Here is a 27,380-nt window from a genome sequence, read left to right as displayed (position 1 = left end):
ACAAAAAGGAAGAGAGAGAAAAAAAAGCAAGGGTATTTAAGAGAGCAAGAAATATCAAAGATTTGCATCTAAAACTATTCGTCTTATTCTTTCTCTTTGTCTCTCTCTCTCTCTATTGACATTTTTTAAATAAAAAAAATCCTTTTTACATGACGAAACAAAAAAAAAGGGAAAATCGTAGATAATTGGGAAGTGGGTATCTTCAAGAAGAAAAAAAAAACACAATGCAGAATGGACAAAGATTTCATCACATGACACCCCAATGCTTCTTAACGCCCCAATCCAACTCAGTCATGCCCTTGAGGTCATCGCCGTTGAGGTAGCCAACGCCCTCGTCAACGAGGACTCTCCAGATACGATTGCGCAGGCCAATGGGCCACTTGGGGGCGCTCCAGTAGCGGGACTTGAGGCCGCGCTCCTCAGCTGTGCGGATCTGGTCGCGGATTTTGGCCAGTTGGGCAGAAGAGAAGCGGCCGAACCAGAGCCAACCGACTGTGGAGCCAAAGTTGACAGAGGCGTAGTAAGAGTTTGTGCTGTCAAAGTGGGAGTTTGGGGTTGTGCCGACGGTGCCTTGGCCGTCGGGGATAATGGTGTCTGAAGACGAGGATGTCTTGTCGAGTTTGTCGAGGGGTGCGTCGAAGAAGATGTCGCGATAGGTGGAGTTTGCGGTGATGAGGTCAAAGGGGGCGTTGCCGGTGGCGACGACGGTTATGGCGCCCGAGACGACGGATGTGCCGTTGTAGTAGGATAGGTAGCCTTTTTCGCGGAGGGCAGTAAGGTGGTTGGATACTACAGGGAAGATGGCGTGGCCGTCGTTTTTGAAGTCGACGAGGAGGACGAGGGTTTGCGAGGGTTCCGTGTCGAAGACGCCGTTCTTAGTTGTGGGTGCGGATGCGAAGTCGCCTACGTTGTTCTTGTGGTCGAGCATTTTGGTCAGTGGATCGACGTACATGGACCGGAAGGTGTTGTTCGGCGTGAGAGCGTTGGTGTTGTGGCCAACAAACAGCTCATCGTCAAAGAGCCAGACGTCGGCTTCGACGCCAGTGCAGCCCCAATGGAGGGCGTCGTATAGTGGGACCCGGCGCCAGTAGTCGTTGTGTGAATGACACGGTACAGGCGTTACGTCACGTGTAATGTCTAGTCGTTGCGCCTCGTCGTATTGATTCCAATCCAAGCCCGGCAATGCATGATCGTCGAGGAACACAGGAACATATCCTAGTAGCACATTGACGATGTGAAGGACGCCGCTACAAAGGTCAGCTTGTTGGGCCTTTGGTCACGAGGGAATGCGGGGCTCTGTCGTCAAGCGAGACGGGTACGCCGGATACTTACAAGAAGATGATGACCAATAACGGGATGACAGCAAAGGCTCTGATGGCATGCTTCTTTTGGAACCGGTATCTGAGGGCTTGCTTCTTTTCGTCTGGTAATCGCACAAGGCCAAAGTCATCACTGGCGCGCCGCTTTCCATTCCGTCTCCGGATGCTCATTCTCAGGCGTTGCCAAAAAGTCGGTCGTCGGGGTATTGTGTAGTTGTTGTTGTCGTCGTCGTCGTCTTCATCAGTGCTATACTCGGCAGCATCCCCATCCTCGAGCCCATGCAGGGGATATGGCGGTGCAGACTCCTTGGCGAAGGAAGGGGCTGGGCTGGGAGAGGCGTGGCGCAGGAGAGGCTGGGTGGTGAGTGGTCGTGGTGTTGCAGCCATGTCAGGCACGAGCCAATTGGCAGCGGGGATCTCGCAAGATCTGTCGACTGGACCCTGAGCGTGGGGCAAATGCAAGTGGAAGCGACTATGCAGCGCCCTGGATGATTATTCGCCGTCGTAGTGGTCTGCAGCAGCAATCGAGGGGACGAGGGGCGTCTAAAAGGACTTTGCGGCTGCGAAGAGAAACGCAGGTTTTAAGACACCTTCCTGTTCGATAGCTGGGCAATGGCGCTGCAGACGTCCAGCTACGAGGTCCAGACTGTTTGATGGCGGCGACTGTGCGTTTGAGGCTGCTAGTACTTAAACCGGGGCAATGCACGTCCACGACTTGTCGATAAGAGGCGCGTCCAGATGCAGGAACCACGGCCGTCGACGGTGGCCAGGTGGCGCCCAGGTGGTGCCAGTAGGCTCGAGTCAAACGAGACGAGGTTTGGGGGGTGTGTGTGTGTGCGAGTGCAAGAAACAGGACGGATGTCAGGAGCTTCTTATTGCGAAACGGGGTGCGGCCAGCCAAACCAGGCGCGAAACAGGGTGCAACCTGCACAGGGAGCCAGTGTGGGGAGGACGGGCAGGAGGTGTGCAGTCTGAGAGCGAGGACAGGCACGCAACCGCTTGCAGGCGTGTGATTGGTGGGTAGAAGCAAGAGTTGCAGACAGCTTGGGCATGCAGCTGGGCAGGTCATGGCGATAGTTATAGCAGCAGAAGAGCACCTTTGTCCCGCTTACCCGGCGAGTCGACAGGACCGGAGCACACGCCGTCGCTGTCCATGTACCGTAACTATGTACGCAGAGGGTGCCAGACGGCGGCGTCGCTGAGGAGGGCGTGCATGTCAGACTGGTGCTGGACACGCAGTCGGGCCGAAGGGGGTCGCAACAGGTTCCAAATAATGTCACTAGTTGCGAAACCATGGATGGAGCGTATGGCTGCGGCATTTTGGGCATGGGGATGCGAGCGTGCAGGCCTATGGGAACCATGTCCGCGTATGTACGGCGCCGTCGGAGCCACCGTGTCGTGTCAGCCACATTGTCCGGGCGGTGCTATTTGCCCGTCAAGCCACAGGCAATAATCTACTGCACACCTTATTTCGGACGACAGTGCAGTGCAGACAAGACGTCCAAACCCAAGCCCACTGCGGGGTTGAAGCCGCGTAACGATCGCTAAGCCTGCCAAGCGGCGCAGGGTTCACGTCTTCTTTCTCACCCATCCCTGCCCCGTGTCGCCAACTTTTTTGCGACCGCCAGCTCAACCACCACCGCCGCCCACCATGCCTCACAAGCACAGGCGCACCGAAGACGACGAGTCGCAGTACGTCACATACCTGTCCGACTGCTGTCACCGCCCTAGCCCTAACAGCGCGCCGTAGATTCGACCTCCCACCCACCCTCCACGCCGCTCCTCTCGCTGTCGGCAAGGCCCGCACATTCAACAGCGCCCCAAAGATCAAGAAGCGAAAAGTAGCCCAGGTCCAAGGCTATGGCGCAGACGACACCCCCAAGGCCTTTCAGCGCCTCATGGCCTTTTCCAATGGCGGCCAGAAAAAGCGCTCAGGCCTTGACGATGGCTCCGTGAAGCCCAAGAAGCAGAAGAAGGAGCAGCAGCAGTCGGCGACAACCAAAGAAGAAAAGAGCACCACGGCCGACGAGCAGCCCACACAGACAACCCCCGCATTGAAGATCCAGCCCGGAGAGTCCATGGCAGACTTCCGTGCCCGTGTAGATCAGGCCCTCCCGCTATCAGGCATCGCAAAATCTGGCAAGAAGATTGCCGGCCTAACCGACCACCGCGTCACCAAGCACGAGCGGAGACTGAAGCGTCTACAAAAGGGATGGAGAGAAGAGGAAGCAAGACTACGCGAAAAGGAAATGGAGCGAAGAGAACTAGCAGAGGAAGAAGAAGACGAGCTGGATGCCATGTGGGAAGAGCACACCGCCGACCTCGCCACAAAGCGCACCGTAGACGGCAAGAAGAAGAAGGCCAAAAAGGGCAAGCGCAAGCTCAAGGTCGGCGAAGTCGCCCACGACAGCGAAGACGAATGGGAGGCCCTCAAGAAGAAGCGAGAAGAGAGAAAGGGTCTCAACGACATTGTTCATGCCCCGCCAACATTCACAAAGACTCCAAGAGAAATCTTCAAGGTTAAGAATGGCGCCGGTGCAAAAGTGGCTAACATACCCAATTCCGCGGGTAGTCTGAGCAAGAGAGAGCAGTTGGGCGAGGAGCGCCAGAAAATGATTGATGCTTATCGCCAAATGATGGCTGCAAAGAAGGCCTGACATGGGGTAAAAATAACCTTTTAAATAGAACAAGAACAAGAACAAGAAGGGCTCTAATTAATCCCAACTTGGAAAGAAACAAAAGTTTAATGTCCAAACACTTTTCTCACTTCAATTTCAAGACTTGTTGTTTTTTTTTTTCCTTCTCCTCACTTTCCCTTGCCCTTCCAAATCTGTAAATCCATCTTATCCCTTTCTTTCTTTCTTTCTTTCTTTCTTTTCTCAAATATACAAATTTTTCTTACCCCGTGTATACTACTGGTATTTCTCGCCCCACAAAAAAAATCAATGTTTCTTTGCATTTTTGCGTAACGCTTCTGTCTGTCTGTGTGTCCAAACTAAGAAATACTAACTAGTCAAATACATATGTACAGTATATACATTCTCGTATACGCACGCGTCTACACCTTCCTTCTCCGTCGTTCCCGCCGGAAAAATTATCCTCGCTGCAGTTTAAATCGGTGGAGCTAAATAGCGCAATAACGCACCCCCCGCGCGCGAGCGCGCTATGACCTGATTATTTCCGCCGCCTTGACTTGGTTGGAGCACTCCCTCATCAGAAAAAATGGCAGTGGTGGTCAGTGCGGATAGTATAACTTATAGTACAGTATCCGCACTGACCACCACTGCCATTTTTTCTGATGAGGGAGTGGGAGTGCCGTGTTGTCGTTTTGCTTGTAAAAATGATTTATTAGTCTAGTTCTTTTGGCTTGTTGTCGTCCTGTTGTTCTTTTCTGTTTCCTTTTTTTTTTCGGGGCGTGGGTTCGAGGGAGTGGCGTCTCGGGGTTTTGTTGAAGGTCGCGCGGTGCGGGGGTTGCAAAGGTGAGTGGGATTACGCTTGTTTGTGCGGGGTTTATTTTTTTGAGGGGGGGAGGGGGAAAGGGGTGGTTGGTTTTGGATGCAGGAAATGTCGTAATGTGGCTTTGTTTGCTTGTCTCCGGATGGCAACAATGATGAGTACACCTGTCGAATCCTTGTTGTTCTTTTGTGTCTGTTATGACGAAAAAGGGAAGCAAGATTCAGGTTTGTTTCTTGGATTACATCTGGGGATCAAGATTCTTCTGGGTGATCTTTTCATAGCGGATTTCCAGAATCTAGGTACATGTGCTTGGTTCAACTATATATGGTGCATGTTTTGAAATTCAAGTACACAGGAATAATGGACTGCTAGAGAACGGAGATGAGGGACTGTTGTCTAATAGATTACTCTTCAGAGTCGTTTTCATTGCTGAACTGCTGCTCAGTGTTGTTGAAACAACGACAAAACTAGCAACTTATTATCTGCGTGGCCAATCGGTAGATGTACGCGAATCCAAGTTGGTTGGTTCAAAAAGCACTACATGTCTGTGTTTCTTGTTATACCCATAGGTCTTTATACCTGCTTTTGAGTTTGTGTTTTTGTTGTTTCAGGGCTGGACAGAGGATTATCCTCGCTATCACAGTGGGTTAAGTTCACAGTTTCACGCATGCTTTGTCCTTTTTTTCACATTGATTGTCAGTATAATACAATTTACATCGTTCTACTAGTTCAGGTACACTGCGGTTCTTATATCTTCAGACTTGCTCCTCGTCTTGACGACTGAAATACACCATTGGTAGCAATTAGACAGCCTATCATCAACACCACATTCGAGCTCATTAAAAGCAGTCGCTGTGGGGAGATCTGGATATACCTGCAGCGACAAGCAAAAGATGCATCACTTTGGATCCAATCAGCACAATTCCGCAACATATATCTCAGAATAGCATCGACCCAATACCACTGAGCCCTGTTCCACACATCCCTGACCCCTCACCTACCCAAATATCGCCAATGCGCCCAACCACCCACGACGTACCCCTTTATCCCAGCCCCTTCTCAAGCACTGCCACCCTCGCAATAAACCCTGCGCCGAAAGATCGCCATACTTCACTCTGAACCGGAGAGGTGGTCCCGGAAACGGCAAATTCGCATGCCGAAACCTTATCTGGTTGGAATCCAATCGTAATTCACCTATTAGTAACACGAGTTCACTGTGCTGCTGCCTTCGTCGTAACCGAATTTTGGTTATGGTACCCAATGGAGATTTGTCTATTTGTCATATACCCGTTGAGAGGCTTTGGTAGTAATACTAACCCATTTTTTCTGATGAGGGGGTGCTCGCAGAGGTCCACCTGAATCCTTTTATTACGTACTTTGACTGCAAAGTCAATTTTTTTGATACCCGGTTCTGGCAGGTTGGGGTGTGGCCTGCTATTCTTTTCTGAGATAATCGATCTGATATGCTATATAGCAAATAGAGGGGAAAAAGTCAAGCGATTAGTAACACGAGCATCTTGGCCCCCAAATATTGCCTGGTTTTGTATCCCTACAATCGCCATCAATTATGTACACATCAATAGATAGAAGAAAGAATATTGATTTCGTGAATATCTCATCCAACTCTGTGTATAATCAGGGCCATTGAACCTGGACTCACGTAGTCTATCATGTGCGTGTTTCATACATGTCTATCGATTAGGTAACAAGCAAATGTTCAGAAGCAAAGTCTAAGCTCAGGCTTCAGCCTTGACCGGCACGCCCCCCTCGATGGCGAGCTTCTCAACACCTTCAACCAGCTCGGTGCCGTTGGCATCTCCAACCACGGCAGGCGTTGCTGTATCTTTTGAGTTGGCTGCTTCTGCCTTTTCGGTCGCTGCTGGCACTTCGGCCTTTCCAGAGTTGAGGCTCGGCTCGTCTCCACCCCACAAATAGATTTCGCTCTCTCCAATAATCTTGCCAGCCTTTTCCCACCGCTCTTTCCTTTGCTGTCTCCTCTCAGTGACGAGCTTGTCAAGAGCAGGCCAGTACACAGAGTGCTCGTATTTAAAGTCGACATCTCCACCAGAAACCTTCATGAGCTGAGAAGCGGGGACGTGGCTTGGAAGAGGCTCGTTCGTCTTCATCTTCGATTTGGTGACGGGATCGATAAAGGGTTGGATAAGCTTCAGGAACGTAGTGACAAACCAGGGAACTAGAACAGGTCAGTAAACACGAGTCAAATCTGGCCAAAACAGCGCTTACCATTGGTGAGCAGCGCCCTGCCAAGTCGCTCAGGGTAGTGGTTCTGCAGAATATAAAGGACTTGCTTTACTGTAGCCAGGCTAGGGATTCCTCCAGATCCGGTGTTCTTAAAGTCAATCAACAGTGCTAGGCCCTCCTGGCCTGGCGGATGAATGTCAATGGTGCGTTCTAGCATGTATACCAAGTGCTCAACCTGTTTGGGGGATTCCTTGGTGTTCTGGTTCTGGGGCAATAGGTAGAGGCATGGCCTTCCCTCCTTGTCGAATCCCAGCAAGACTTGCTTGCCAGTGGCATTTTCCTCAGAAATATAGTCGGCAGTAAAGGTGTCAGTGCCGTATTCACGCCGCCATATCACCGTAGAGCGTAGGCGTTCTGCAGCTTGTTGAACATTCCACTTTACAGCACGGAGATATCGGAGAAGACATTCGCGGGTGAGCCACATGCGCTCATCGTCAGTGACGGGAGAGGTTTCGGTGGCCTTTGCCAAAGTTGTTGGCAGTGAGTCCCAGGTGCGAACATCGGCAAGGAGCTGGTCGTATTTGGTCTGCTGGTCGGCGGTCAAGGCGGGAGCAGCGGGTGGCTTGCAGCCCTCGGCGGGTTCTGGGAATGGGCCCATTGCTGACATGTTGAGAAATTTCGGACAGAAATTGAGAGAACAGGAGTTTGTAGGATTATTAGTGAATAGAGAAGGAGAGAAGGGAAGAAGGAAACTACAGTTGGGTTGTTGGGGATAGGGTCAGCGGAGGTAAACTTTCGGGAAACATAGTGGACCCTTGCATACTGATCCCCGGTGCTAGCCCACGTTCATCCTAGCTCACATCCGTCGCGTCTACTACGCGTCTTCCGCGTTTCCACGCGCAAAGTGCTTTCGCATCCAGCACCCCATACCATCCACAATCCGCATTACAATGGACGACGTAGCGACAGAACTCACCGAGCGCTTTGAGCGCTACTGCGATACCAAGGACGATGAATTCCCTGCCGATGTTCTCGCCGAATTGCAGTCCATGTGCCGGTTATACTCCATCTCGCCCGAAGAGTTGGACTTCAAGTGGCAGGCGTACAATATGAAAATGGGGGGAGAAGAAAACAAAATGGATGTCAAGACGGCACAAGACTTTAAGAAGACTATACAGGACGCATTGGAGCGAGAAAGCAGAGGCAAGGCACAGCAAAGAAACGAAGTCAAGCGGGGTCAGCCAACACCAAGAGCAAAGGGCGGGGACATGTATGACATGTATGTTTAGCGACGGCAAGGTTACAAAGCAGAACATGCTGACCGTAGGAAAGGCTAGAAGGGCTTGTTCCCAATACACCACGTCCAAGTGCTCCCAGCGGGGTTAATGGCAGCACCGTCAAGCGCAAAGCCAACTTCCAAACACCGGGAGGTAAAGCGAACAAGGCACATGAAATGAGCTCACCGGGAGGCTTCATGACACCAAAGGCCGAGACTTCGGGCGGACCGTAGGCATTCAAGCAGTACTGCAGAAGCACCCTCTAACCCTCGTTCAGTGTCTTTGACTTCGCCTCTCGTACCAACGCAAACGATATCACAGAACAGTTCATGCAGGGTGATATTGCTATCCCAGAGCCACCTTCGGAAGAGCCCAAGGAACCTCGCATCAAACTCAAGGCCAACACAGACATGTCCAAGTTCTCGTACCGGACCATGGCAATGAAGCTTTCCGAAGCATCAGAAGTACTGGACGACAGGATCGACGAGTTCCGTGATATCCTCAAAGAATTCGCAGGTCTCGACGAGAGCGCATTTGGCAATCCCAACTACGCATCGCCCAGCGAGATTATTGCTGTTGGGAGGATAGCGTGCGATACGAGCGAAGGCAAGCTAAATACAGCATCACTTGTGCTTGAAGGCTCGCGGCGGCATGGCTCGGGGCGTCGCGTACCGCTCAACGTCGAGGGGCTACAGTCGTACAACTTCTTTCCCGGTCAAATTGTCGCACTGCGCGGTACGAACGCATCCGGCGACTCTTTCGTGGTCTCCGAGGTCCTTTCACTGCCACTTTTGAACCCACCTGCTACAAAGCCAGACGAGCTTGATGCCATAAACGCACGATATCTTGACACACCCGACTCTGACCCAGACAATGTCAGACCTCTAACTCTGATGATTGCGTCTGGACCCTACACAACGGAGCAAAACCTTGATTTTGCGCCTCTACATGCTTTTCTAGATAAGGCTGCAGAAGCGTATGCGGACTCTATCATCTTGGTTGGTCCCTTTCTCGATGCAGAACATCCTCAAATTCGGTCGGGAGATTTCGATGCTCCACCAGGCGTAAATCCAGATCAGGCGACTATGACTGATCTATTCCGCCACCACATCTCGAGCGCCATCCAAAGCTTCCACAAACGCGTACCGACGTGTAATGTGCTCTTGGTACCCAGCCTACGGGATGCACACCACCACCATGCTGCTTTCCCACAGGACAAGTTTATCAAAAAGGAGCTTGGCTTCGGCGCAGCAGGGAAGATGGTGCAGTGCGTCACGAACCCCATGACTGTCAGCATGAATGAGATGACAGTGGGCATGTCTTCACTTGACAACCTTGACATGCTCCGAAGAGAAGAGCTTACAGGTGGCAAAGCGCGAGCAACAAACATTTATGAACGGGGTGCTCGCAACATGATCGAGCAGCGGAGTTTCTTGCCTCTATTTCCGCCTACTGGGAGAGAGAAGCAGCAATTTATGCCTACGCCAATTGAGGAAAAGGTGATGAAGAACAACACTGCTAATGGTGAAAGGAAAGAAGGAGAAGAGGTAGATGAAGAGCAAGCGCCTAGTCCGTTCCTCCCCCTTGGTACAATGCTAGACACCAGCTATCTCAAACTGGGTGAGATGCTCAACGTACGGCCTGACATACTGATCACACCCAGTGTGCTCCAGGGCACTGTCAAAGTATGTATACCTGGTGGATGTGTGGTAATGCAACATGCTGACAAAGGAATAGGTGGTCGAGTCTGTATTGATAGTCAATCCTGGCACATTGTCCAAACGGCGTGCAGCTGGAACGTATGCACGGGTGATTGTTCAGCCTGCTACTGTCAGCGATGCGGACCGGGCGAAAGGGGTGGCTATGGCACACAAGCTCTGGGAACGAACACGGGTGGATATTGTACGAATCTAGGTATTTGTTGCTGCCCTGCAACTACTGGTCACCGAGTGAATGTATGCGATGAAAGCTGCGTGTACGAACATGTCAAGCTGGAAAATGCGTGGGCTTCTGGGAGCCTGTGGTTGATGCGTGCTGGTGTTGTGACGTTGGTGTTAGGGATTGAATGATGATGATGTTCTGCATGGATTTCCAACGCACATGATTCCGCGTCACTTTTGCGACTCGGCCACTAGTAGTAGTCTGTCTAGCTGGACGTGCTCATTTTGACTATTTGGTAGGACTCAGCAACGTCACTAGGACAGGGCCGCCAGCGAGGCTCCTGGTGATTGGGAAACACGCATCCACCTTCACCACGAATGCCATACTTGTCAGAGTAAGAGTATCGCTTGCCATTTACGGTATTGACCAGGCCTGCTCCCCATGGTACTTGTTTGCGCCTGGGCCCGTCAACTGCTCTGCTTCAAGCGCACAGATATCGACCAGGCGCACGAGCTTCCCTGTGCCCGACCAAAGCGCAACTCTCTGCATCCTCACTACTTGATCATCGACAATCCCCAGCCCACGGCCAAGGTCACGCCGGCCCCACTCATGGCACCTAAGCGCAAGACGACAGATGATGCCGCAGCCACGGGTCATTGCGAGAAGAAGACGAGGGCGGTCAGGAAAGGCAAAAGTACTGCATCTGGCAACGATCCAGGTAAGCCAAAGACGCCTTTTCCCATGGCCTGGTTTCACCCAAGAAAGAGCTGGTGGTGGCGGTGGTGAGGACAGAGGGCAGAGGTTGAGGCGCAGAGCAACCCTGTTGCTGCGGCCCTAGTTCCGAGGTATGGCATGTGGCTTTGCGACCTGAGGGGCCAATGGTGGGCGGTCGGCGGGGTCGGACACTCGCTGCGTCACCAGCTTGCCCAAAGTCAAAGTCCCGCCAGCCCTACCATACAACCCCGTTCTGTAATTTCGAGGCACACCACTGGGACTCTATACGCCTTGGAACCTCGCAGTCCTTCCCTTTTTCTATTCCTCTATCCCTAGACTCTGCACCAGACTCTGCCCCGCCCTTGTTGCCACTGCGAGCAACCCGGCCACCAATACCCATCTCAAGCTTGCAACCACCTCCCAGCCGTCTTACCTCCCGCGCTAATCCAAAATGCCGACAGTATACAGCTCCCAGCAAAAGGCTGCCATTCAGCAATTCATGAACTTCACCCAGCTCGACCGGAACTCAGCCATAAGGGCGCTGAAGAGCTACGGGTGGGATGCGCAAAGCGCCGTAAACGCGTATGTATAACTCTCTTTTGCTTTTTCCACTACACTGTCCAGGGTTGTTGTGAACCGCCTATACGCATGAGCACAACATAGTACACATGCAGCTTCGGCCGAAATGTAGAACGGGCCACCCTGCATTTGTCGGTTCAAAGTGGCAACAGACCCAAAGGGACATGGCACAACCCCCAGCGGAAGATTGCATCAGCGGCCCACGCATATGCGCGGAGCACATAAGCCTTTGTTCACATCAGAAGCCACAGAGAACCAAATGCGGACCACTAAGTGTCAAGATACGACCAAGATTGCCATTCCTAGAAGCACAGCTGGAGTAGTCACAAACGGCAACCCTTGGAAGGAATGGCACACAATAGTGCTCCTGCACCATGGACAGCCCTTCTCATGAGACTTGCACCATTGCTGCTTCTCTCGGTTCAGGTGCACAACGCCATGTCTTCCTTCCACATGTTCTCAGCCCACAACAAACCATCCTGCAGGTGTTTTCCCACTTGAGTTCGAGCTGAACAATCGACCACATACAAGGCATATACAAGGTTGCGAGACATTTCGGCCATCATTGTATTGAGCTGTCGTAGTTCCAGCAATCGCCTCAATCCACCATGTTTGGTTCCTCGCAGGACAGGGCCAGACAGCTTGCAGGGCGCAACCGACGACAGCGTATCAGCTCGAGTGACTCATGCTCGAGTTCACGCTCCGCATCCTCTGCACACGATATCTCTGAGCTATGCAGTTCGCCAACACCTCTAGATCCCAATGCAGAGCTGCCACCTGTGGAGGAAGAACAACCTTTCCAAGAAACTACCCGCTCTTGCGTCATTGTTTCAGATTCCAGGAAAAAGGAGACCGAACAAGACCACAGACGCTCCATTTCACACTCTGTCTCCACACTGCCCACTAGGTCACGCAATCTCCAGCTGGAACAGCACCGGCTTCAAGCTGAACACCTCAGTCAGGTGCTGTACAATACGCTTAGCCTTCCAAAATCTGCTACTGCTTCACACGATCTGTTTCCATCATCTCACCGCATCGAATACGGGAGTCTGGGTATTCCGGCAGTCACGTCCTCCAACATGCGTAACATTACGGCTCCCTGCCAGGCTACTTATTTTCCGAGCTCGCCAGTCCTTGACTTGATGAAAGTGTTTGACTCTTCCGAAGCTCCCTTTCTCAGGACTTCTACATCCGAACTTCACCTGCGTCCACGATCCGTCGTGTCGTTGCGGGGTGGTTCTGGGGGAACGCAGGACCTCCATGACCAAGAAGCAGAATATTCACTTCAAATGCATACTCTGAAAGTCCAAAATCGTCAGGACTTTGGCATCTATGCATCTATCTGGGAATGGGAAGTCAGCAGTTACCATCGGTTGGATCTTGCCAATAAAAGCAGGTCGCTTCCACAGCGGGCGTGGAACGAGCCCATTCCTGCGGGCCGTCGGTACGAAGTGTTTCTCCGTCTGTTGAGCACTGCACAAACATGTCGCTTTGGCAAGCTATTTGGTAACTTCCCATGGGCACCGTGCGCACGTGTGGCATTTCTTCACTCTCTGGACAAGAAACTGAGGGTTTCATTCGTGAACACCATCAAGGAGAGCATTTCCTACCATTGGAAGCGAGAAACTATGACTGCGACAAATGACAACAACAATCCTCCTGTGGTGCTGTCGCTCCTCCTATCTGCTGCGGAAGAGTTCGTGCAGTTCATTCCCACGCATCACTAATCAGCTCCGTGTACAATTTTTAATGTCACGACTTTTTTTCCATTTTCATAGACACTAACATCATAAAACAGGTACTACAGTGGTGGAAGCGCTCCCCAGGCTTCTCCTGCGGCCAAGTCTGCTCTCAACGCGCTATTTGACAAGTATCGAGAGGACGATGCCCAGGACAAAGATGTTGTTGGAGTCGAGGGCACCATGAAATTCTTCGCGGACATTGGTGTCAACGCTGAAGATCTAGACGCGCTAGCTACTTTTGAAATCATCCAGGCGCCTACAATGGGTGAGATGAGTCGTGAAGGTTTCGTGAAGGGTTGGACAGAGCGCAAGTAAGTCACATGGCGGAAATATGTTCGACAGAGGTTATTCGGATTCTAACTGGAATATAGCTGCGACACTGTTGATAAACAGAGAATGTACATCCAGAGTGTAAAGGAGGAGCTTCCCAAGAACAAAGAGCTCTTCACTCGAGTGTACAAGTTCACATTTCCTCTTGCCAGGGCACAGGGCCAGAAAGCCGTCGCCCTCGACAGCGCAGTCGTGTTCTGGGAACTTCTATTTGGATCGCCATTGTCAGCAGTGAAGTGGTCGACCGAGAAGACACCGTGGCTAAGCTGGTGGACTGAGTTTGTCAACTCTCAATGGAAAAAGAGCGTCAACAAGGATATGTGGAATGAGACACTCAAGTTTGCACAGCTCACCCTTGAAGACGAGTCAATGGGCTTCTGGAGTGAGGAGTCTTCTTGGCCCTCTGTCATTGACGAGTTTGTCGAATGGGTCAAGAAGGAGAAACGAGGGGATACAAAGGAGGAGGTAATGGATGAGGAGTACTGAAGCCTCTCTCACGTTGTTCACGTCGGTCCTTCGATTTGAACTCCTCCTGGTCCGAGCAGCGGGGAGTTGTGGTAGACGATATGACACGGCTTGCTACGATGGGTGAGTGCAGCTTGCATATCCCAAGGCGGTCTTATTCAAACATGACTACGACATTCAATGTAGCATAACATACCCTTGGTCCATCTTTGTAGCACTTTAGGGGCAGCAGAATCTCCTTTATTAGATAGATTTGCTCGATATGAGTATTTCACAGACATATTCTCAATGGGTACGTGGAGGTGAGCATGGCATAACGCGTGAATGATTGAGCCACATCTTGGCTGTCGTGAGATTGGCCAGGGTTTTGCAGGTGTGGGTCCAGAGAGGATGGAGCATCCATCTTCAGCACCGCACGCATACATCCATAAAGCCTGGTCAGTAGCAAGTACTAGATACAGAGAAACGTAGCTGGCGAAGACAATCATCGTGTTTATTCTATAGCGAGACATTGAACCAGCAGTGCATGCATTTTTTTTTTTGACGAGGCTTGCCAGACGGACTCGACGCACAAGGTGTTGCGCCACTTGGGTGTGGCTGATGCAGCTCGCTTAAGTTTGCTTAGCGTCTTAGCAGAGCCAACAGTGCCGGGCTTGATTTTCACAGCACCACGACAACGTCCAGTTCCTCACGACAAACTAACCACACAGCAGTCAAAGTGCGTATCTCACGACAATAGATTGCTGCGACTGTACTGACTCCTTGTAGATGGTCGCCGCTAAGAAGCACGTCCCGATCGTCAAGAAGCGTACGCCTTCACCTGCCTCGATGACCTCGAAATTTCGCGACTGACGTATCCATTTGCAGACACCAAGCGCTTCAACCGTCACCAGTCGGACCGCTTCAAGTGTAAGAGACATGTGGGAATTGGAAATGATGGAACAGGATCTGACAATGGGTAGGCGTTGACCCATCATGGCGCAAGCCCAAGGGTATCGACAACGCCGTCCGCAGGCGGTTCAAGGGCCGAGCTGCTATGCCTAAGGTACGACTGCCTCAATCAACCGATTTGCGGAGGAAATTTTTCTATGGCCGATGTTTTTGTTTTGGATCAAGTTGGAATATTTGGAGGAGAGGAGCTGACGGAAGGATTTACAGATCGGATACGGCTCCAACAAGAAGACCCGCCACATGATGCCCAGCGGCCACAAGGCTTTTGTTGTCAACAACGGTAGGTTACATATCGATTGTCGCAGCAATTGTGAACAGCAGCTAACGACCTCAGTCGCCGATGTTGACCTTCTCCTCATGCACAACAGCACCTTCGCCGCAGAGTACGTTGGCCCGACCACGCCATGCACGACGCGACCCGCTAACCAACTGTAGGATCGCCCACGCCGTATCAGCACGAAAGCGCATCGACATCATTGCCCGCGCGAAGCAACTCGGTGTCAAGGTCACCAACGGCAAGGCCCGCGTCAAGACCGAGTCGTAGATGTGTGTGGATTTACTTTAGGGCGGGGCATACAAGGCGTCTCTCTGATTAGTTACGATCTCAATGGGAAGGCTTTTCATCTTCTTTGGCTCACAGTACCCTTTAATATGGTACGAGGAGAAGCATGCACTTGAAAAAAAGCATTGCGACATGCTACCGCGGCATGACCCAGGACATGAAAGGACAGAAGCCGTAGGAATGCAATGAAAAACGAGCCAAAACCACCAGGACGACTCTTTTCCTTCGCAGTGATGTAGGACGCGTGATGTGGGTTTGGGTCAGACAGGCTGTTTGCGAGACATGTGGGCAGAATTCTGACGGCAGTTCAGCGATGCCTTGAGCATTCCCTTTGGCGCTCGCGTAGAAGACGGGATCGAACGAGCGTTGCTGTGGGAAATGGAGTGAAGAGATGTAGTACGGTCTACGCCAAGCTTGGAGTGTATACTGGCTACATGGCATTCCTTCACATGCTCAAGGTGAGGCGCCGATCATGTCGCGTGCGTTGTGATTACCCTGCATGATTGTTGCTGACTGTAGCCAGCCAGAGACTTGTCGGACTCCGGCTGATCAACACTAAGCAAGTCAGATATTCTTGGCCGCGCCCAAAACACGAGGCGCATAAGACGCGTCGGTGCGATACAGTATGGTGTTAATTATACATTCCTTATCAAAACGACCATGTCTATTTATTCTCACAGGCTGCTTGCACTGCATGAGGCTATCGAGGCGCAGGCTGAAGGGGCATACCTACTTGCTTTGGTATCCACATTCACCACCATCAGCCACCACTGCAGCAAATGGACTGTTCAGCTCACCCACCCTCACCGCCCCGAGTCGATGAGATGCACATGCCTGCCTGCATGCTGATAAGGCAGTTCTGGCGATAACAAAGCCATGGCATATGCGAGTCGTCGTTGGGGGGTGAGGTGTAGGGGTGGGCAACGCCAGAGCCGCAATGCCCCTGGGGCAGCTGGCTTGGCGGCGTCGCAGGTCCGGAAGCAGCAGCTTCCAGAAGCAAAGGATAGTTTAACCTCATGGGCTGGGGGAAGCAAGCTTTTGGCTTGCGACGCTGGGCTGCTTCGGTCTTGTTTATAGGGTCTGGGCTGTTTGGTAGGGCTGCCAGAGCTGGGGACAACGGACGGTATAGTATGAGGCCAAGGGAAATTGGAGGGACGTCAGAACAACATTCTCTCAGCTGTCTACTGCGGAAGGTTTGACGTGAAATGCTGGGGATGACATTGCAGGCTTGTCACGTCAAAAAGACAGGCGCCGCGTGTTTCCTTGTTTCCTCGACTCTCCTGGCCGGCGCTCGCTAACGGGGACGCGCCACGCGATTCCGCGCTCTACTAGTCGGCGCCATGCCGACCCACTCTGTTCCTTTCTCATCCGCACACCTCAACCCAGCACGCACCACACCGCCATGAAGCCCATGAAGCAGCCATCTGTCTGTGCCTGCCCTGCCACCTGGCACAATTGCGCGCACACACACTCTCCGGGCCCTGCCAGATTGCTGCCACACGGTAATCGCGTAGGCTGGCCTGATGCATCCACGCCTGGCGGCGACGCGCCCTGATTGGCGCGAAGGCCACCCTCCATTCGAACGCATGTGGCATGTTGTCAGGTAGGCACGCATGCGGATTCGGACATGAAGATGCAAACCACCGCGATCAGCACATCCATGGTTTCATCAAGGAAGCAACCAGACAACGTGTCTGACTGAGAGGACCTGATTGAGGCAGTGCTCGCCCTCATGACGAGGGACTCCCCGTTGGCTTTTCCCCCCGCCTTCCCGGTTGCAATCGGGGCGCGACGTAACCACAGGACAGCATGCTTGGATGCGTATATGATTTTCTGGCCATTAGCTCCCCGGTCCATGGCCCGCACAGCTAGGTGTACCCACGGTAGGTCGAAGCGCAACCCAATTTCCTTCCGCGAGCCTGGGAAAGATTTTCCAGGCCAACACTATTTTAGTTCCCGTCCTTCAAATATCTGGTCACCCCAGAGCCTTTGTTTCGAGAATCCTCCTTTAACGCCCACGTGAATCAAGCTCGAAGGCTTTGCCTCGCTCTTCATAGCGACACAGTCGTGCATCGCACGCAGTGATTGGCAGTCTTCGGCTCGTCACACAAATCCCAAAAATCTCCTGGTCGCAGTAACCCTTTTTTCAACACCACTCATCACGCTGCTTCCCTTCCGTCTCACCCGACTTCTGAACTCTCCTGCCGGGCCATTTTACAATCAACGCCAACCTGCTCCACGAAAAAAAAAAAGATAAATTCTCCTCCACGAGGCCTTTTTGCCCGCGAGCATTTGCCGACCCCGGATTCAAGACCCACTACTACTGCCGACTGTCCCCGGAGGACCACTTTACAGCAGTAAGCGGGACCCTCATTTGTTCAGTTTCGCCAACCACCACTGGAATGGCGCCCAACCTCTTTGTTGCTACTCAAAAGGCCTTTTTGCCACACAAATGGTTCAAATCCAGCAAGGCCGACCTGTCCAGGGTTGTTGAAGAGTGGACCAGCCCAGTCCCTGGCCAGTACGAGAGCATCCCCGGTCGAGGCTGGTTCTTGATCGCGACTCTCAAGGACGCATCCAAGCCAGGGGGCAATGGCAAATCAACCATTAAGGGATCTGATGGGAAAGACTATATTCCCTTGGAGACGCCCATCCCACTCAAGTATTCCCATGCACTCGGTCGCTACTTTCTGGAGCCAGAGTTCTACAAGCGGAAGAAGACCGTCATGATCAAAGACGACAAAGGCAAAGAAGTCCGAGCCGGTTTCTTCCGCGTCGACGACGTAGCATGGGTCAAGTGCTGGGACGAACACGACACCTTCATCCCCGGCAACGCCAACGGCGCAGCCGGCTACCAACGCTGGGTCCTCGACGCTCAAACCCAGCAGTTCCGCCACATGATCAAGCGCGATGACCCAAACTACGTCCGCTCCCGCAGAAACTCGCCCGCCCGCGACACCGACAACCGCAGCCAAGAATCCGTCAGCACCGAGTTCCGCCCTAGTCGTCCCAGCAGCACAAAGAATGGTCTCAGCGTCGCCAGCACCCGCGCAAATAGCATCCGCTACCAACCCTCGACGCCCACGTCCAACGCACCCAGCCAACGCCCTTCGCGCCAGAATAGCCCAAAACGCAGCGATAGCATCCCGCTCGAGGAGGCCAAAGCCGCCCTGCGTCGCTTGGCCCGCGAGCACGAAGAAGCGGCCGCTGCCCTGGCCCGATCCCGCATGAAGCGCACTGACTCTAAAGATCGCGTTGAGCAGATCGAACGCGGTCGTGTTTCGGAGCGTGTGGGCTGAAAGAAAAGTAGATTTTTTTGGTTTAAAAAAAGGGCGTTTTTGGAGACTATCCTTGGTTTGTGTGGGGGCGCTTATGACTATTGGCAATTAAAGGGGGGGGAGGGTCCGTCGACTGTATGCGTGTGTATGTGTGCACACACACACACATGCGGATGTACGGCACGTGAATTGGTCCCCCATGTCTTTGTCTGATTTTTTTTTGCGATAACAACGATGATATGGCCTTTTTTTGCACTTTGTAATAACTCTTATGGTTTTTACTTCAGCTCGCGCGTCTCTCTCTTTTTTTTTTTGCGGGAGGGGGGAGGGGGGTTTGCGCTTTCTACGACCATATACATGAAAGGTCGTTTTACGGTCGGTTCTGGAGCATGAGTACAATCATCCTCATGCTTTTCTTGATTTTTTCTGTTCGTTCTACACGGCTTCTAGACTTCTTTTACCTTGTTCTTCTCATTAGCTTGCGCTTTTTCCTTTCTTCTTCTTCTTCTTCTTCGTTATCATTACTTTTGCTTTGCTTTCGGTGCGTTGGCGAGAAAGGAAAAAAAAGTAGAGTATTATACCCTTCCCTTTTACCCCCCCCCCTTTTTTTTGGGCAAGTACATATTGGGATCTTTTTTGGTGGGTTAAGCTGGGAGTTTGGGGTCGTTTTATGGGGGAGTATGTGTAAGCGTGGTAGATAGATGTATTGATATATATTTCTTCTCTCTCTCTCTCTCTCTCTTCTTGTGGTCTTGGAGTCTTTGGGGATATTGTACGTGCTGTGGACTTCTTTACGGCTTCATTCATAGCTTTTTCGCACGCTGGTGAGCGTCGCGAAGTCACGGCTTCGATGATATCACTGTTGTTCTTCCTTTAGATGTAAACCCATGACTCTTTTTCTCATATTTCAGCAACCACAACACGGAAGCTTGTTTGGTTTTCCCATATTTCAAAGCTGACCCATATTGGACTAAACCTTGATGTCGAAGCAAACAAAAGACTAACCTTGAAAGCTTTAGCTAGGAAAAGCCCTCAGTAGATATAATTACCGCGCGACAACTTTGATAAGTACCCAGTTTCATCACAAGCAAAGAAAAAAAAAGATTCCCATCTTCCTCTTCAACCAAGCTTGTGTAGCAACCATGATTTATCCCCCAAATAGAATTTGCACACTCATCACAATGTGCAAGTCCAAAAGGGAAAAAAAAGATTTTTTTTGAAACAAAAAGATGATATAGTCATTACGAAACAAAAGTCTAATCCCGAAAAAGAAAAAGTCTAAATCCGCACGTTTACACCAAATGAATGTTCCCTTTTTTTTCTCTCCTCCTCTTCTCTAAACCACCATCATAATCTCCCCCCCCCCCCCCCCCTAGTATCACCTCCCCTTCTCCAACTCCATCCAGCTCGAACAGACCCCCTCATTCAAGACATTATAGAAGCAAGAATCCAACGAAGCTAATTTACTCGTCGTCGCTGCCGCCGCTGCTGGTGTTGCCGCCGCTGCCGCCGTCTTCCTCGTTGGCCTGCTCGCTCATTCCACCCTTGCACTCACAAGACCACTTGCTGCAAGGCGTGTTAGCAAGTATTTAGAAAGGGTAGGAAAAAGGGGGGGATGAAACGTACCCAGTCTTGCTCTTCTCGCAAACACCATCAGCCTGGGCAAGACCGCAGAGCCTTTCGCAATTGGCGTTGCCGCTTGTCGCTGAGCAAACGTTGACTGTGCTAGAACCCACAGGCGTGTTAGTATTCTTGTCTCAAAAGAAAAAATAGACAGAGTAGATTGGAAAGGAGGGAAAAAGAAGATTGGTCACACTTACAGTCGGTCAATGTTCTGGCGCTTCTCTTGATGGGTGTTTTCTTCATGGCCATTCTCTTGCTGGTTGTCTTGAGCGGCATCCTCCTTCTTGGGCTCCTCCTTCTTGGGCTCTTCCTTCTTGGGGTTAACAATGTCGGTGATAGCCTCAAACTGGCGCTTGTCGTTGAAAATCTTGTAGTCAAAGCCGTGGCCGTGCTTGCCGCCCTTGGAAGACTCGTGGGTCTGACGCTTGTCTCCGAGGATCTTGTACTTGAAGCCATGGTCGTCGCCCTTGCCCTTGTGCTCACCGCCCTCGGAGGATTCTTGGGCCTGGCGCTTGTCGTTGAAAATCTTGTAGTCAAAACCGTGGCCGTGGTGGTCGCCCTTGCCCTTGTGCTCACCACCCTCGGAGGATTCTTGGGCCTGACGCTTGTCTTCGAGGATCTTGTACTTGAAGCCGTGATCACCCTTGTGGCTACCCTCATGGCCCTTGGAAGACTCCTGAGCTTGACGCTTGTACTGGTAACCTATTTCTTGTCAGTCTTCATATCAGACTTGGGGGATGTAGTGAACTCTTACCTTGCTCTTGGGGCTGACCGCCCTGTTGAGGGGCCTCGCCATTAGAAGGAGTCTGGCTACCGCCAGAGGGAGTCTGAGCACCCTCTTGGGTCTCACCTCCCTCTTGAGGGGCCTCTCCAGCCTCGTGGGTAGCCTCGCCTCCAGAAGGAGTCTCGCCGCCCTGGGGACCACTGCCGCCCTGAGGGCCATTGCCGCCCTGAGGGCCATTGCCACCCTGAGGGCCATTGCCACCCTGAGGACCATTGCCGCCTTGAGGACCATTGCCGCCCTGAGGACCCTCGCCACCGGCGTTAGACTCGCCGCCTGGACCTCCCTGAGACTCATCACCCTCGCCGGATTCACCGCCATGGGGAGGCCTGCCGTGGTGGTGGTCGTCGTCATGGTCACCCTCGTTGTTTTCCTTGGGCTTCTCCTCCTTCTTGTCATCCTCTTTTGTCTTCTCTTTCTTGTCGTCCTCCTTCTTCTTGTCATCCTTATTCAGGGCGCCCTTGCCGTAGTTGAGAATGCCGTCGAACAAGTCGTCCGCCTGGCGGATCCTTAGTGGACCGCCGGACCTGTCGGACGAGAACTCGAGAGAAGGCGCAGCAGAAGCAGTAGGCACCTTGACGACGCCAGATGGGGAAGCAGATTTGTTCAGGCTGTCCAGCTTGGGCAAGCCGCTAGGGAGGGACAGACTGGCCGACGAGGACGGGGCTGGGGCTTTGGCCGGGGCAGCGCTGCCCACGAGGGCAAAGGACGAGACCGTGACGATGGTTGTGAAACGCATCTTGAACGGAGGCTGTCGATTAAGTAGAGAAAAGAAAGATTATTATATTATAAGAAAGTTGTGTTGTATTGTATTAAGAGAGTGTGTGGTTTGTAAATGAGTGTTGAAATGATTGTCGATGGTAGGTGAGGAATTTGAATCAGAAGACGAGGAGGCTTCATATACTCACTTCTCTCATAACCCTTTTTTTCTTTTACGGAAACTCGTGCATTGATACTTCAGTGTTGCTCATGCTTTGTTGCACGTTAGAAGCTCCGTTCACACCGGGCTCTGTTTCTGCAGGTACGTTGATCGTTGAGTGCATGGCTCAATAGGGTCTAGCAAATGCTCATGTGCATACACACCTGCACACGTTAGCTAACGCTTGTGCTGAACTAGATGGAATTTGTCGCCGTAGGTGTGATCTGAAAAAAAAGGCATGGTTGAGCTAGTGAGGTTTCCATCCAGTTGGATATCACTTTGTGTAAAATTCTCTATACTACGGTTGGAAAATCTTGATAGGCACCGCCATACGTAACATCAAACACCAGACCCTCTGGAGGAGAAACACAAGATCCCAATCTGAAAATAGAGACCTGGGCCGATCTTCTCAACTCGCTAATACGTCCAAGGGGCTATGATACGCATCAAATTCTGTCTCTCGAGTGTGTGGTAAAAACAACCCTGGAAGACCGGTAGGTCATGGCGTCTGTAGTGGCCGAATAAGTCTATAGAGGGATACGTAATCGGCGATATCGAGACAAAGAAGAAGGAATGAAAAACAAGAGAACCCAGATTCTCGTGTTGAGGAGAATAGAGAAACAGAAATGAGCGCTTCATTTCCCGTAATTTCCGTATCGTTGGGGTGCCTGCACTGCCATGCTCTCGATACTGTTGGATATAGAATATCCCCAGAATCTTCTACAAACGTCGAACATGCCATCTATCGGCGAAACGGTCAGGCCAATAGCAGCAATGCATGCGCTTAGAATGTGGACGTGGCGGGCTACCCCGCTAGCAATGGTTCATGAAGCGGTCAATGTCTAGGGTTTGCTGCGGCCGCCCGCGCATGGAAGTCGTTACATGTGGTTGGAAAAGCAGCCTTTCCTGTATGGTAGCGAATAGAGTGTTGAGGTGCCTAGAATAGACATACACCGGATGGTGCGCATGGAAGAAAAGGCAATCATCAGGGGTGTCGCTCGCTCGCTAACCAGGAAGATCGTCACAACTCTGGAACAGATTGTGTTTTTTACTTGTAGCGCCGCGCGGAAAGGGTAGAAGAGAAGGAGGAGAGAAGGCAAATAAGCTTGGTTTCTCACAGAGTGCTATTACTGCAGTGGCTTGCTTCCTAGGACTTGAGCTACCCAGGTATCTGGGATTTGCACGTGGCTTCGACTAGGTTTGGATGGAACTGAAACTGAACTGACAGCTGCATCCCCGTTGCGTGAACTGACTGACCGCCGCAACGAGCTCGGACTGTTGAGTTGTTCGTGCCAGATGACAAGCGTGAATTCAAGGCGGCTGTTTTGGACTGTTTTCGGACCAAAAAAAGAAAAGGCGGACAGAGAATCGGTCGCTGTGTAAGCATGGTGTCGGGTGTGTAATTGAAGCATCAAACAGGGTGATGGTTGAGAGATTGACCTGCATTGCGGAGTGGAAGTCACATACCCGGCGAGGAAGGCACGGCGACCGGGCCGCTGGATAGCTTTGTTTCCGCGGAAGAGGCCGTTGGTAACCAGATAGTCGCCTTGGTCTTAAGTTGCTTTTCCTGCGTTGTGACCGCGAGAGTACCTCCGCTTTGACTTTGTCGCTCGCCAGAAGGTAGTGGTGGGCTACCGATGCATCTACTTCTACTCGCCGACGTGAGGCAACCGGTGTTGGGAATGCACCTAGAAGGCGCCTAGAAGGTTTGTTGCATTTGAGGGTGGTGTCCATGGGCTGCCATGGAGAAAAAGAAAGCTACTTGCCCCAAAGACTCGAGGGCCGATACATCATAACTGAACGGAAACGAGCTAGGTTCGAAATGTTCTTCGATTTGTCCCCGATCAACTGGCGGTCAGTCCAGCTGAGAAATTTGCACTTCCCTAGGCCATGGTCGTTCATGCGTGGTGTTGGAAGAGATTATGTCGACTCTTGGATTCCTTGACCCTTTTAGCCCTGACCCTCGCAGATGACCCTTCCGCGCCCAACCCGCTTCCTGTCTTCCCTATCTTTCCGGTCACGTTCTGCACTGCCCTTTGTGTAATAGTAGTGCTCACCATCCGGTTGATAGAGGCGTAAACACCGATAAAGAAAGATTACGAAGAGTAGACGCCGATATCCGCGCTTGACCTAAAACAACCCAATCATCAGGAAAGTTGAATTTCATGTTCAACAAAGATTACTCTAAACTCGGTATGCGTAAAATAACTCGTAATCGTACAAAGGCTCTGAGAGAATCCCAAACTTTCAGATTCCTCGTGTACTGGCTGATACTACAAGTAGTCTATGCAATGTAGGCATACAATCCATCGTCCTCTCTCTCTAAGAACTCCTTCTCGATCAACCGGTCAATGTTCCTCTTGATACCACTAACCTCTAGAGTACCTCTGTTTTTAGTAGCCTTGATAGTTTCACTGACTAGCTCGGCGTGACTGATCCTCTTTCTTGCCTTCAAGATGCGCACAATGGCGGCTTGCGTCTCATAGTTTCGGTCCGCAGCAACACGTTCGTGTGTTTCCTTGTTTTCAGCCGCCGTTTCCTTGAGCTGAACAGTGTTGACTTTGATGCGGTACTTGGGATCTGTGAAAGAAGCGTTGATAGTGAACGTATCAGTCTCGCTAATCTCGCGGCCCTTTGGATGCTTCGTCAAAGGCCGCACTTTGGCACAAGCGAGAGATTGTAATGTACGATTAAGCTCGGCAGGGGCTGTTAATCGTTAGTCGTGTTATTAAGATATCTTGCTGTATGACTCACGTAGCCCAGTGGCTTGCTTGAGATATTCGTAATCAATGTGCTCGTCTTCCCGTCGGCCGTTGAACAGCAAGAGTACAATGGCCTGGAATGACGACACTACCAATTCCTTGAGGCCTTTGGGGAATCTGGCCTTGATTTGACAATGCGCCAGTGCGTGCTTGAACTCAAGCTTGCGGCCAGTGTGTTTGATCTTGTAGTGCGCTTCGAATTTGTTCATAGCAGATTGGACCTCAGGTGGTAGGATGACGGGAACAGTGGGGTAAGTAGGCCAAGCGGACGCAGAAAGGATGTTGACGTTTAGATCGAGATCGAGTTTTTCGTTGCGTTCCTCGCTGATATTCTTGTATGAGCTCATTTCTTCGCGGGACAGTTCAATGTCTCGGAACATTTGTTCAAGATTGGCAGTGAAACCAGCACCACATTCTATAGTGAGTTAGTATGCGGGCCAAAGGAAAGTTGCTATCGAGGAAGACTCACCAATCTTGAGTCTTGATAACATGCTTCTCTCAGCATCCGCACTAGCGCTTCTGCCCATCAACAATCGTCGTGCTAGATCTTTCTTGTAAAATGCTTCAAAAACAGCCTTGCCATGTAAGAAGCGGAACAAATCGAGAACCTGGTCGAGTTGGTTGTTGACTTCAGTGTCTTCATCAAACACATCGTCTTCCTTGTCGTCCTCAGCCTCAACTTCGACAGGCTTCTCTGACTTCCGGCTCAGCTGTGTCGGTATTGCCTTGGCACCTCCTCTCAACAACATGTCGACGTACTTGGCAATCATCTCGCCCGTCTTGGAGTTGTCTGTGCCCCAGCTTGCGTTCGTCTTCTTTGTCTTGTTCATGAACTTGTCAAAAGCCTCGCGCAGCCCGTGACCCAACTCTTCGTCTCGATGGAACGAGGTTTTCCAAATGGCATCTAACTGACGCTTCAATGACAGCAGTTGTACGACCATGTTCTCTTGTTCCTTTTCATTGAAGACGATAGCTGTGCCCTCGTCTTCTATCCACTTTGTAAAACCCGGTCGTAGACGTGCGCCCATTTTTCGGCGTTCGAGAAGTGTGTATAGCATCTCGAGATCTTGGACAGCATTGGTTTCCAGGAGGTCAGCAAGCTCGTCCTGATTTGTCAATCTTGATTCCTTCTTCGCGATTAGATGGTCTTCCAGCAGCGTCAGAAGTTCTCGCTTGGTCGTGTTTGGAAGGCTAAACATCTCTACTCTCTTCATTTCACGATCCATGAGCGCCCTTGAATTGCGCACATACTCGGGCAGGGATTTCTCAGCACTCTCCGTATCTGCCCACTTCACTATGTATTCCTGACTGACTTCCATCAAGCGCGGCTCAAAGTGCCGTGTGTAGACTTGCATGTCATGGAACATGTTGACTGTCTTGGAGAACATCTCGCTGTCCAGATCGCCGCCTGTCCGATCAGTTGCTACCAGATCGCAGGCACCATCGACGATGCGAGGGTTCAGTTTGTCATTTTCAAAGATAATTGAGCGGAAAAGGCTAATGCAGATTTCACGGAGGGATTCGTGACGTGGGAGGAGGTAGGCTCGGTCGAGGTAGCAGAAGATCCAATCTAGGTATTTCTGCAGTGTGTCAGTTTGGTGGCATGGATTCTTGTGTGCCCGGCTTACCATCTGACTGTTCCATAGTGCCCAAGCATGTAGCGTCGTCCGCAGTACATCAACACTAGTCTTACCCAGACTCTCTTTTACCTTTGCCTCTAAACTGTCTCGCACGTAATCCCGGCACTTTGTGGTTAGACGTTCTTTGATGTCCCTGGCCATGTCCTGTCGACAGACATTTTCTACGCCGCGGTACAGCTCCTCCAGACTAAACTCAATGTTGCCTTGCTCAAAGATGGTGTCCAGGGCCTTTTCGACCTTCTGCCATGTCTGGTCCAGAAAAGCACGGGGGTCCACCTTTCTAACCGGCTTGAAATTCTTCACCACCAGTCGCTTGGGACCGCTATTGCCATGCAAGTTGGGTGCTGCCTTGCGCGTTCCATTGCGTTGGCCGATCGTCTTCGCAGGGCTGTTCTCAGGGCTCGAGGTGATATGGACGACATTTGCATTACTAGATATGCCTGCCTTCTTGCTGGGAAAGCTGTACATATCGGCCGTGTCCATGCTGCTTATCAAAGAGGGCGAAGTGGCAACCTCTGTGCTCTCTATGGGCGAGCTGTCTCGTCGGGTGCGCTTGCTTGTGGGGGATAACGGAGCTGCCGAGACAAGGTTTGGCTTGGAGTGGGTGGTGAAGAGCTCCTTGATGGTCTTGCCCGAGTGCTTCCGTTTCAGCGCGCTTGAATTGGCTGACATTGGGCGGGCGTGATGAGAGTGAAGGTTGCGGAGCTGTAGCCGCACCTGCGTCCGAAGCGCTTCCGTACGTAAGTGACGTATCGATAACAAACGGTACCTCCGGCACACTGACTGCACTGCACTGCCTATGCACGCGGCTACAGGCTTACAGCTGTATACTGAAATGTGATGCGCATCATTTGATAGACAAGGCTACAACTGTGCACACAATCGACGGGATTGTGATC

General features: G+C 51.5%; 7 protein-coding genes across 7 annotated transcripts; 3 read left to right on the top strand and 4 right to left on the bottom strand.

The window, feature by feature from the left end:
• Window positions 1-43: 43 nt before the first annotated feature.
• Window positions 44-1,706, bottom strand: PSV08DRAFT_411494 (uncharacterized protein; the record flags this gene model as incomplete). Its single annotated transcript, XM_014221750.2, has 2 exons — window positions 44-1,247; window positions 1,333-1,706. The coding sequence occupies 2 exons, from the start codon at window positions 1,704-1,706 to the stop codon at window positions 248-250; spliced, it is 1,374 nt and encodes a 457-aa protein (XP_014077225.2). The 3' UTR covers window positions 44-247.
• A 1,264-nt stretch (window positions 1,707-2,970) lies between these two features.
• Window positions 2,971-4,091, top strand: PSV08DRAFT_228233 (uncharacterized protein; the record flags this gene model as incomplete). Its single annotated transcript, XM_014221751.2, has 2 exons — window positions 2,971-3,011; window positions 3,070-4,091. The coding sequence occupies 2 exons, from the start codon at window positions 2,971-2,973 to the stop codon at window positions 3,974-3,976; spliced, it is 948 nt and encodes a 315-aa protein (XP_014077226.2). The 3' UTR covers window positions 3,977-4,091.
• A 2,130-nt stretch (window positions 4,092-6,221) lies between these two features.
• PSV08DRAFT_404024 (CRAL-TRIO domain-containing protein) lies at window positions 6,222-7,740 on the bottom strand. The gene is made up of 2 exons (XM_014221752.1): window positions 7,020-7,740; window positions 6,222-6,969 (listed from the first exon to the last, which is right to left on the bottom strand). Exons 1-2 carry the CDS (start codon window positions 7,642-7,644, stop codon window positions 6,512-6,514), a joined length of 1,083 nt encoding a protein of 360 aa, XP_014077227.1. The 5' UTR covers window positions 7,645-7,740; the 3' UTR covers window positions 6,222-6,511.
• A 187-nt stretch (window positions 7,741-7,927) lies between these two features.
• Window positions 7,928-15,683, top strand: PSV08DRAFT_207499 (dna polymerase; the record flags this gene model as incomplete). The annotated part of the gene is made up of 17 exons (XM_066092056.1): window positions 7,928-8,256; window positions 8,310-8,483; window positions 8,532-9,939; window positions 9,992-10,156; window positions 10,454-10,535; window positions 10,566-10,853; window positions 11,311-11,431; window positions 12,066-12,207; window positions 12,277-12,443; window positions 13,227-13,481; window positions 13,542-13,965; window positions 14,734-14,773; window positions 14,833-14,874; window positions 14,928-15,010; window positions 15,124-15,196; window positions 15,251-15,299; window positions 15,352-15,683. 17 exons carry the CDS (start codon window positions 7,928-7,930, stop codon window positions 15,458-15,460), a joined length of 3,951 nt encoding a protein of 1,316 aa, XP_065948740.1. The 3' UTR covers window positions 15,461-15,683.
• A 2,197-nt stretch (window positions 15,684-17,880) lies between these two features.
• Window positions 17,881-18,777, top strand: PSV08DRAFT_364549 (uncharacterized protein; the record flags this gene model as incomplete). Its single annotated transcript, XM_014221757.1, has 1 exon — window positions 17,881-18,777. The coding sequence occupies one exon, from the start codon at window positions 17,881-17,883 to the stop codon at window positions 18,775-18,777; it is 897 nt and encodes a 298-aa protein (XP_014077232.1).
• Window positions 18,778-20,219: 1,442 nt separating this feature from the next.
• PSV08DRAFT_354334 (uncharacterized protein) lies at window positions 20,220-21,899 on the bottom strand (the record flags this gene model as incomplete). The annotated part of the gene is made up of 4 exons (XM_014221758.1): window positions 20,220-20,322; window positions 20,383-20,481; window positions 20,577-21,081; window positions 21,134-21,899. 4 exons carry the CDS (start codon window positions 21,897-21,899, stop codon window positions 20,220-20,222), a joined length of 1,473 nt encoding a protein of 490 aa, XP_014077233.1.
• Window positions 21,900-24,228: 2,329 nt separating this feature from the next.
• Window positions 24,229-27,180, bottom strand: PSV08DRAFT_207497 (Cullin family-domain-containing protein). Its single transcript, XM_014221759.2, has 4 exons — window positions 26,470-27,180; window positions 25,311-26,421; window positions 24,834-25,256; window positions 24,229-24,785 (listed from the first exon to the last, which is right to left on the bottom strand). Exons 1-4 carry the CDS (start codon window positions 27,151-27,153, stop codon window positions 24,364-24,366), a joined length of 2,640 nt encoding a protein of 879 aa, XP_014077234.1. The 5' UTR covers window positions 27,154-27,180; the 3' UTR covers window positions 24,229-24,363.
• Between the last annotated feature and the right edge of the window lie 200 nt (window positions 27,181-27,380).

The sequence above is a fragment of the Bipolaris maydis genome (genome assembly GCF_028858645.1).
Source record: "Bipolaris maydis strain C4 unplaced genomic scaffold PSV08scaffold_11, whole genome shotgun sequence".
In the NCBI taxonomy this organism is placed as follows: Eukaryota; Fungi; Ascomycota; class Dothideomycetes; order Pleosporales; family Pleosporaceae; genus Bipolaris; species Bipolaris maydis.
This window is presented reverse-complemented; position numbering and strand designations above follow the sequence as displayed.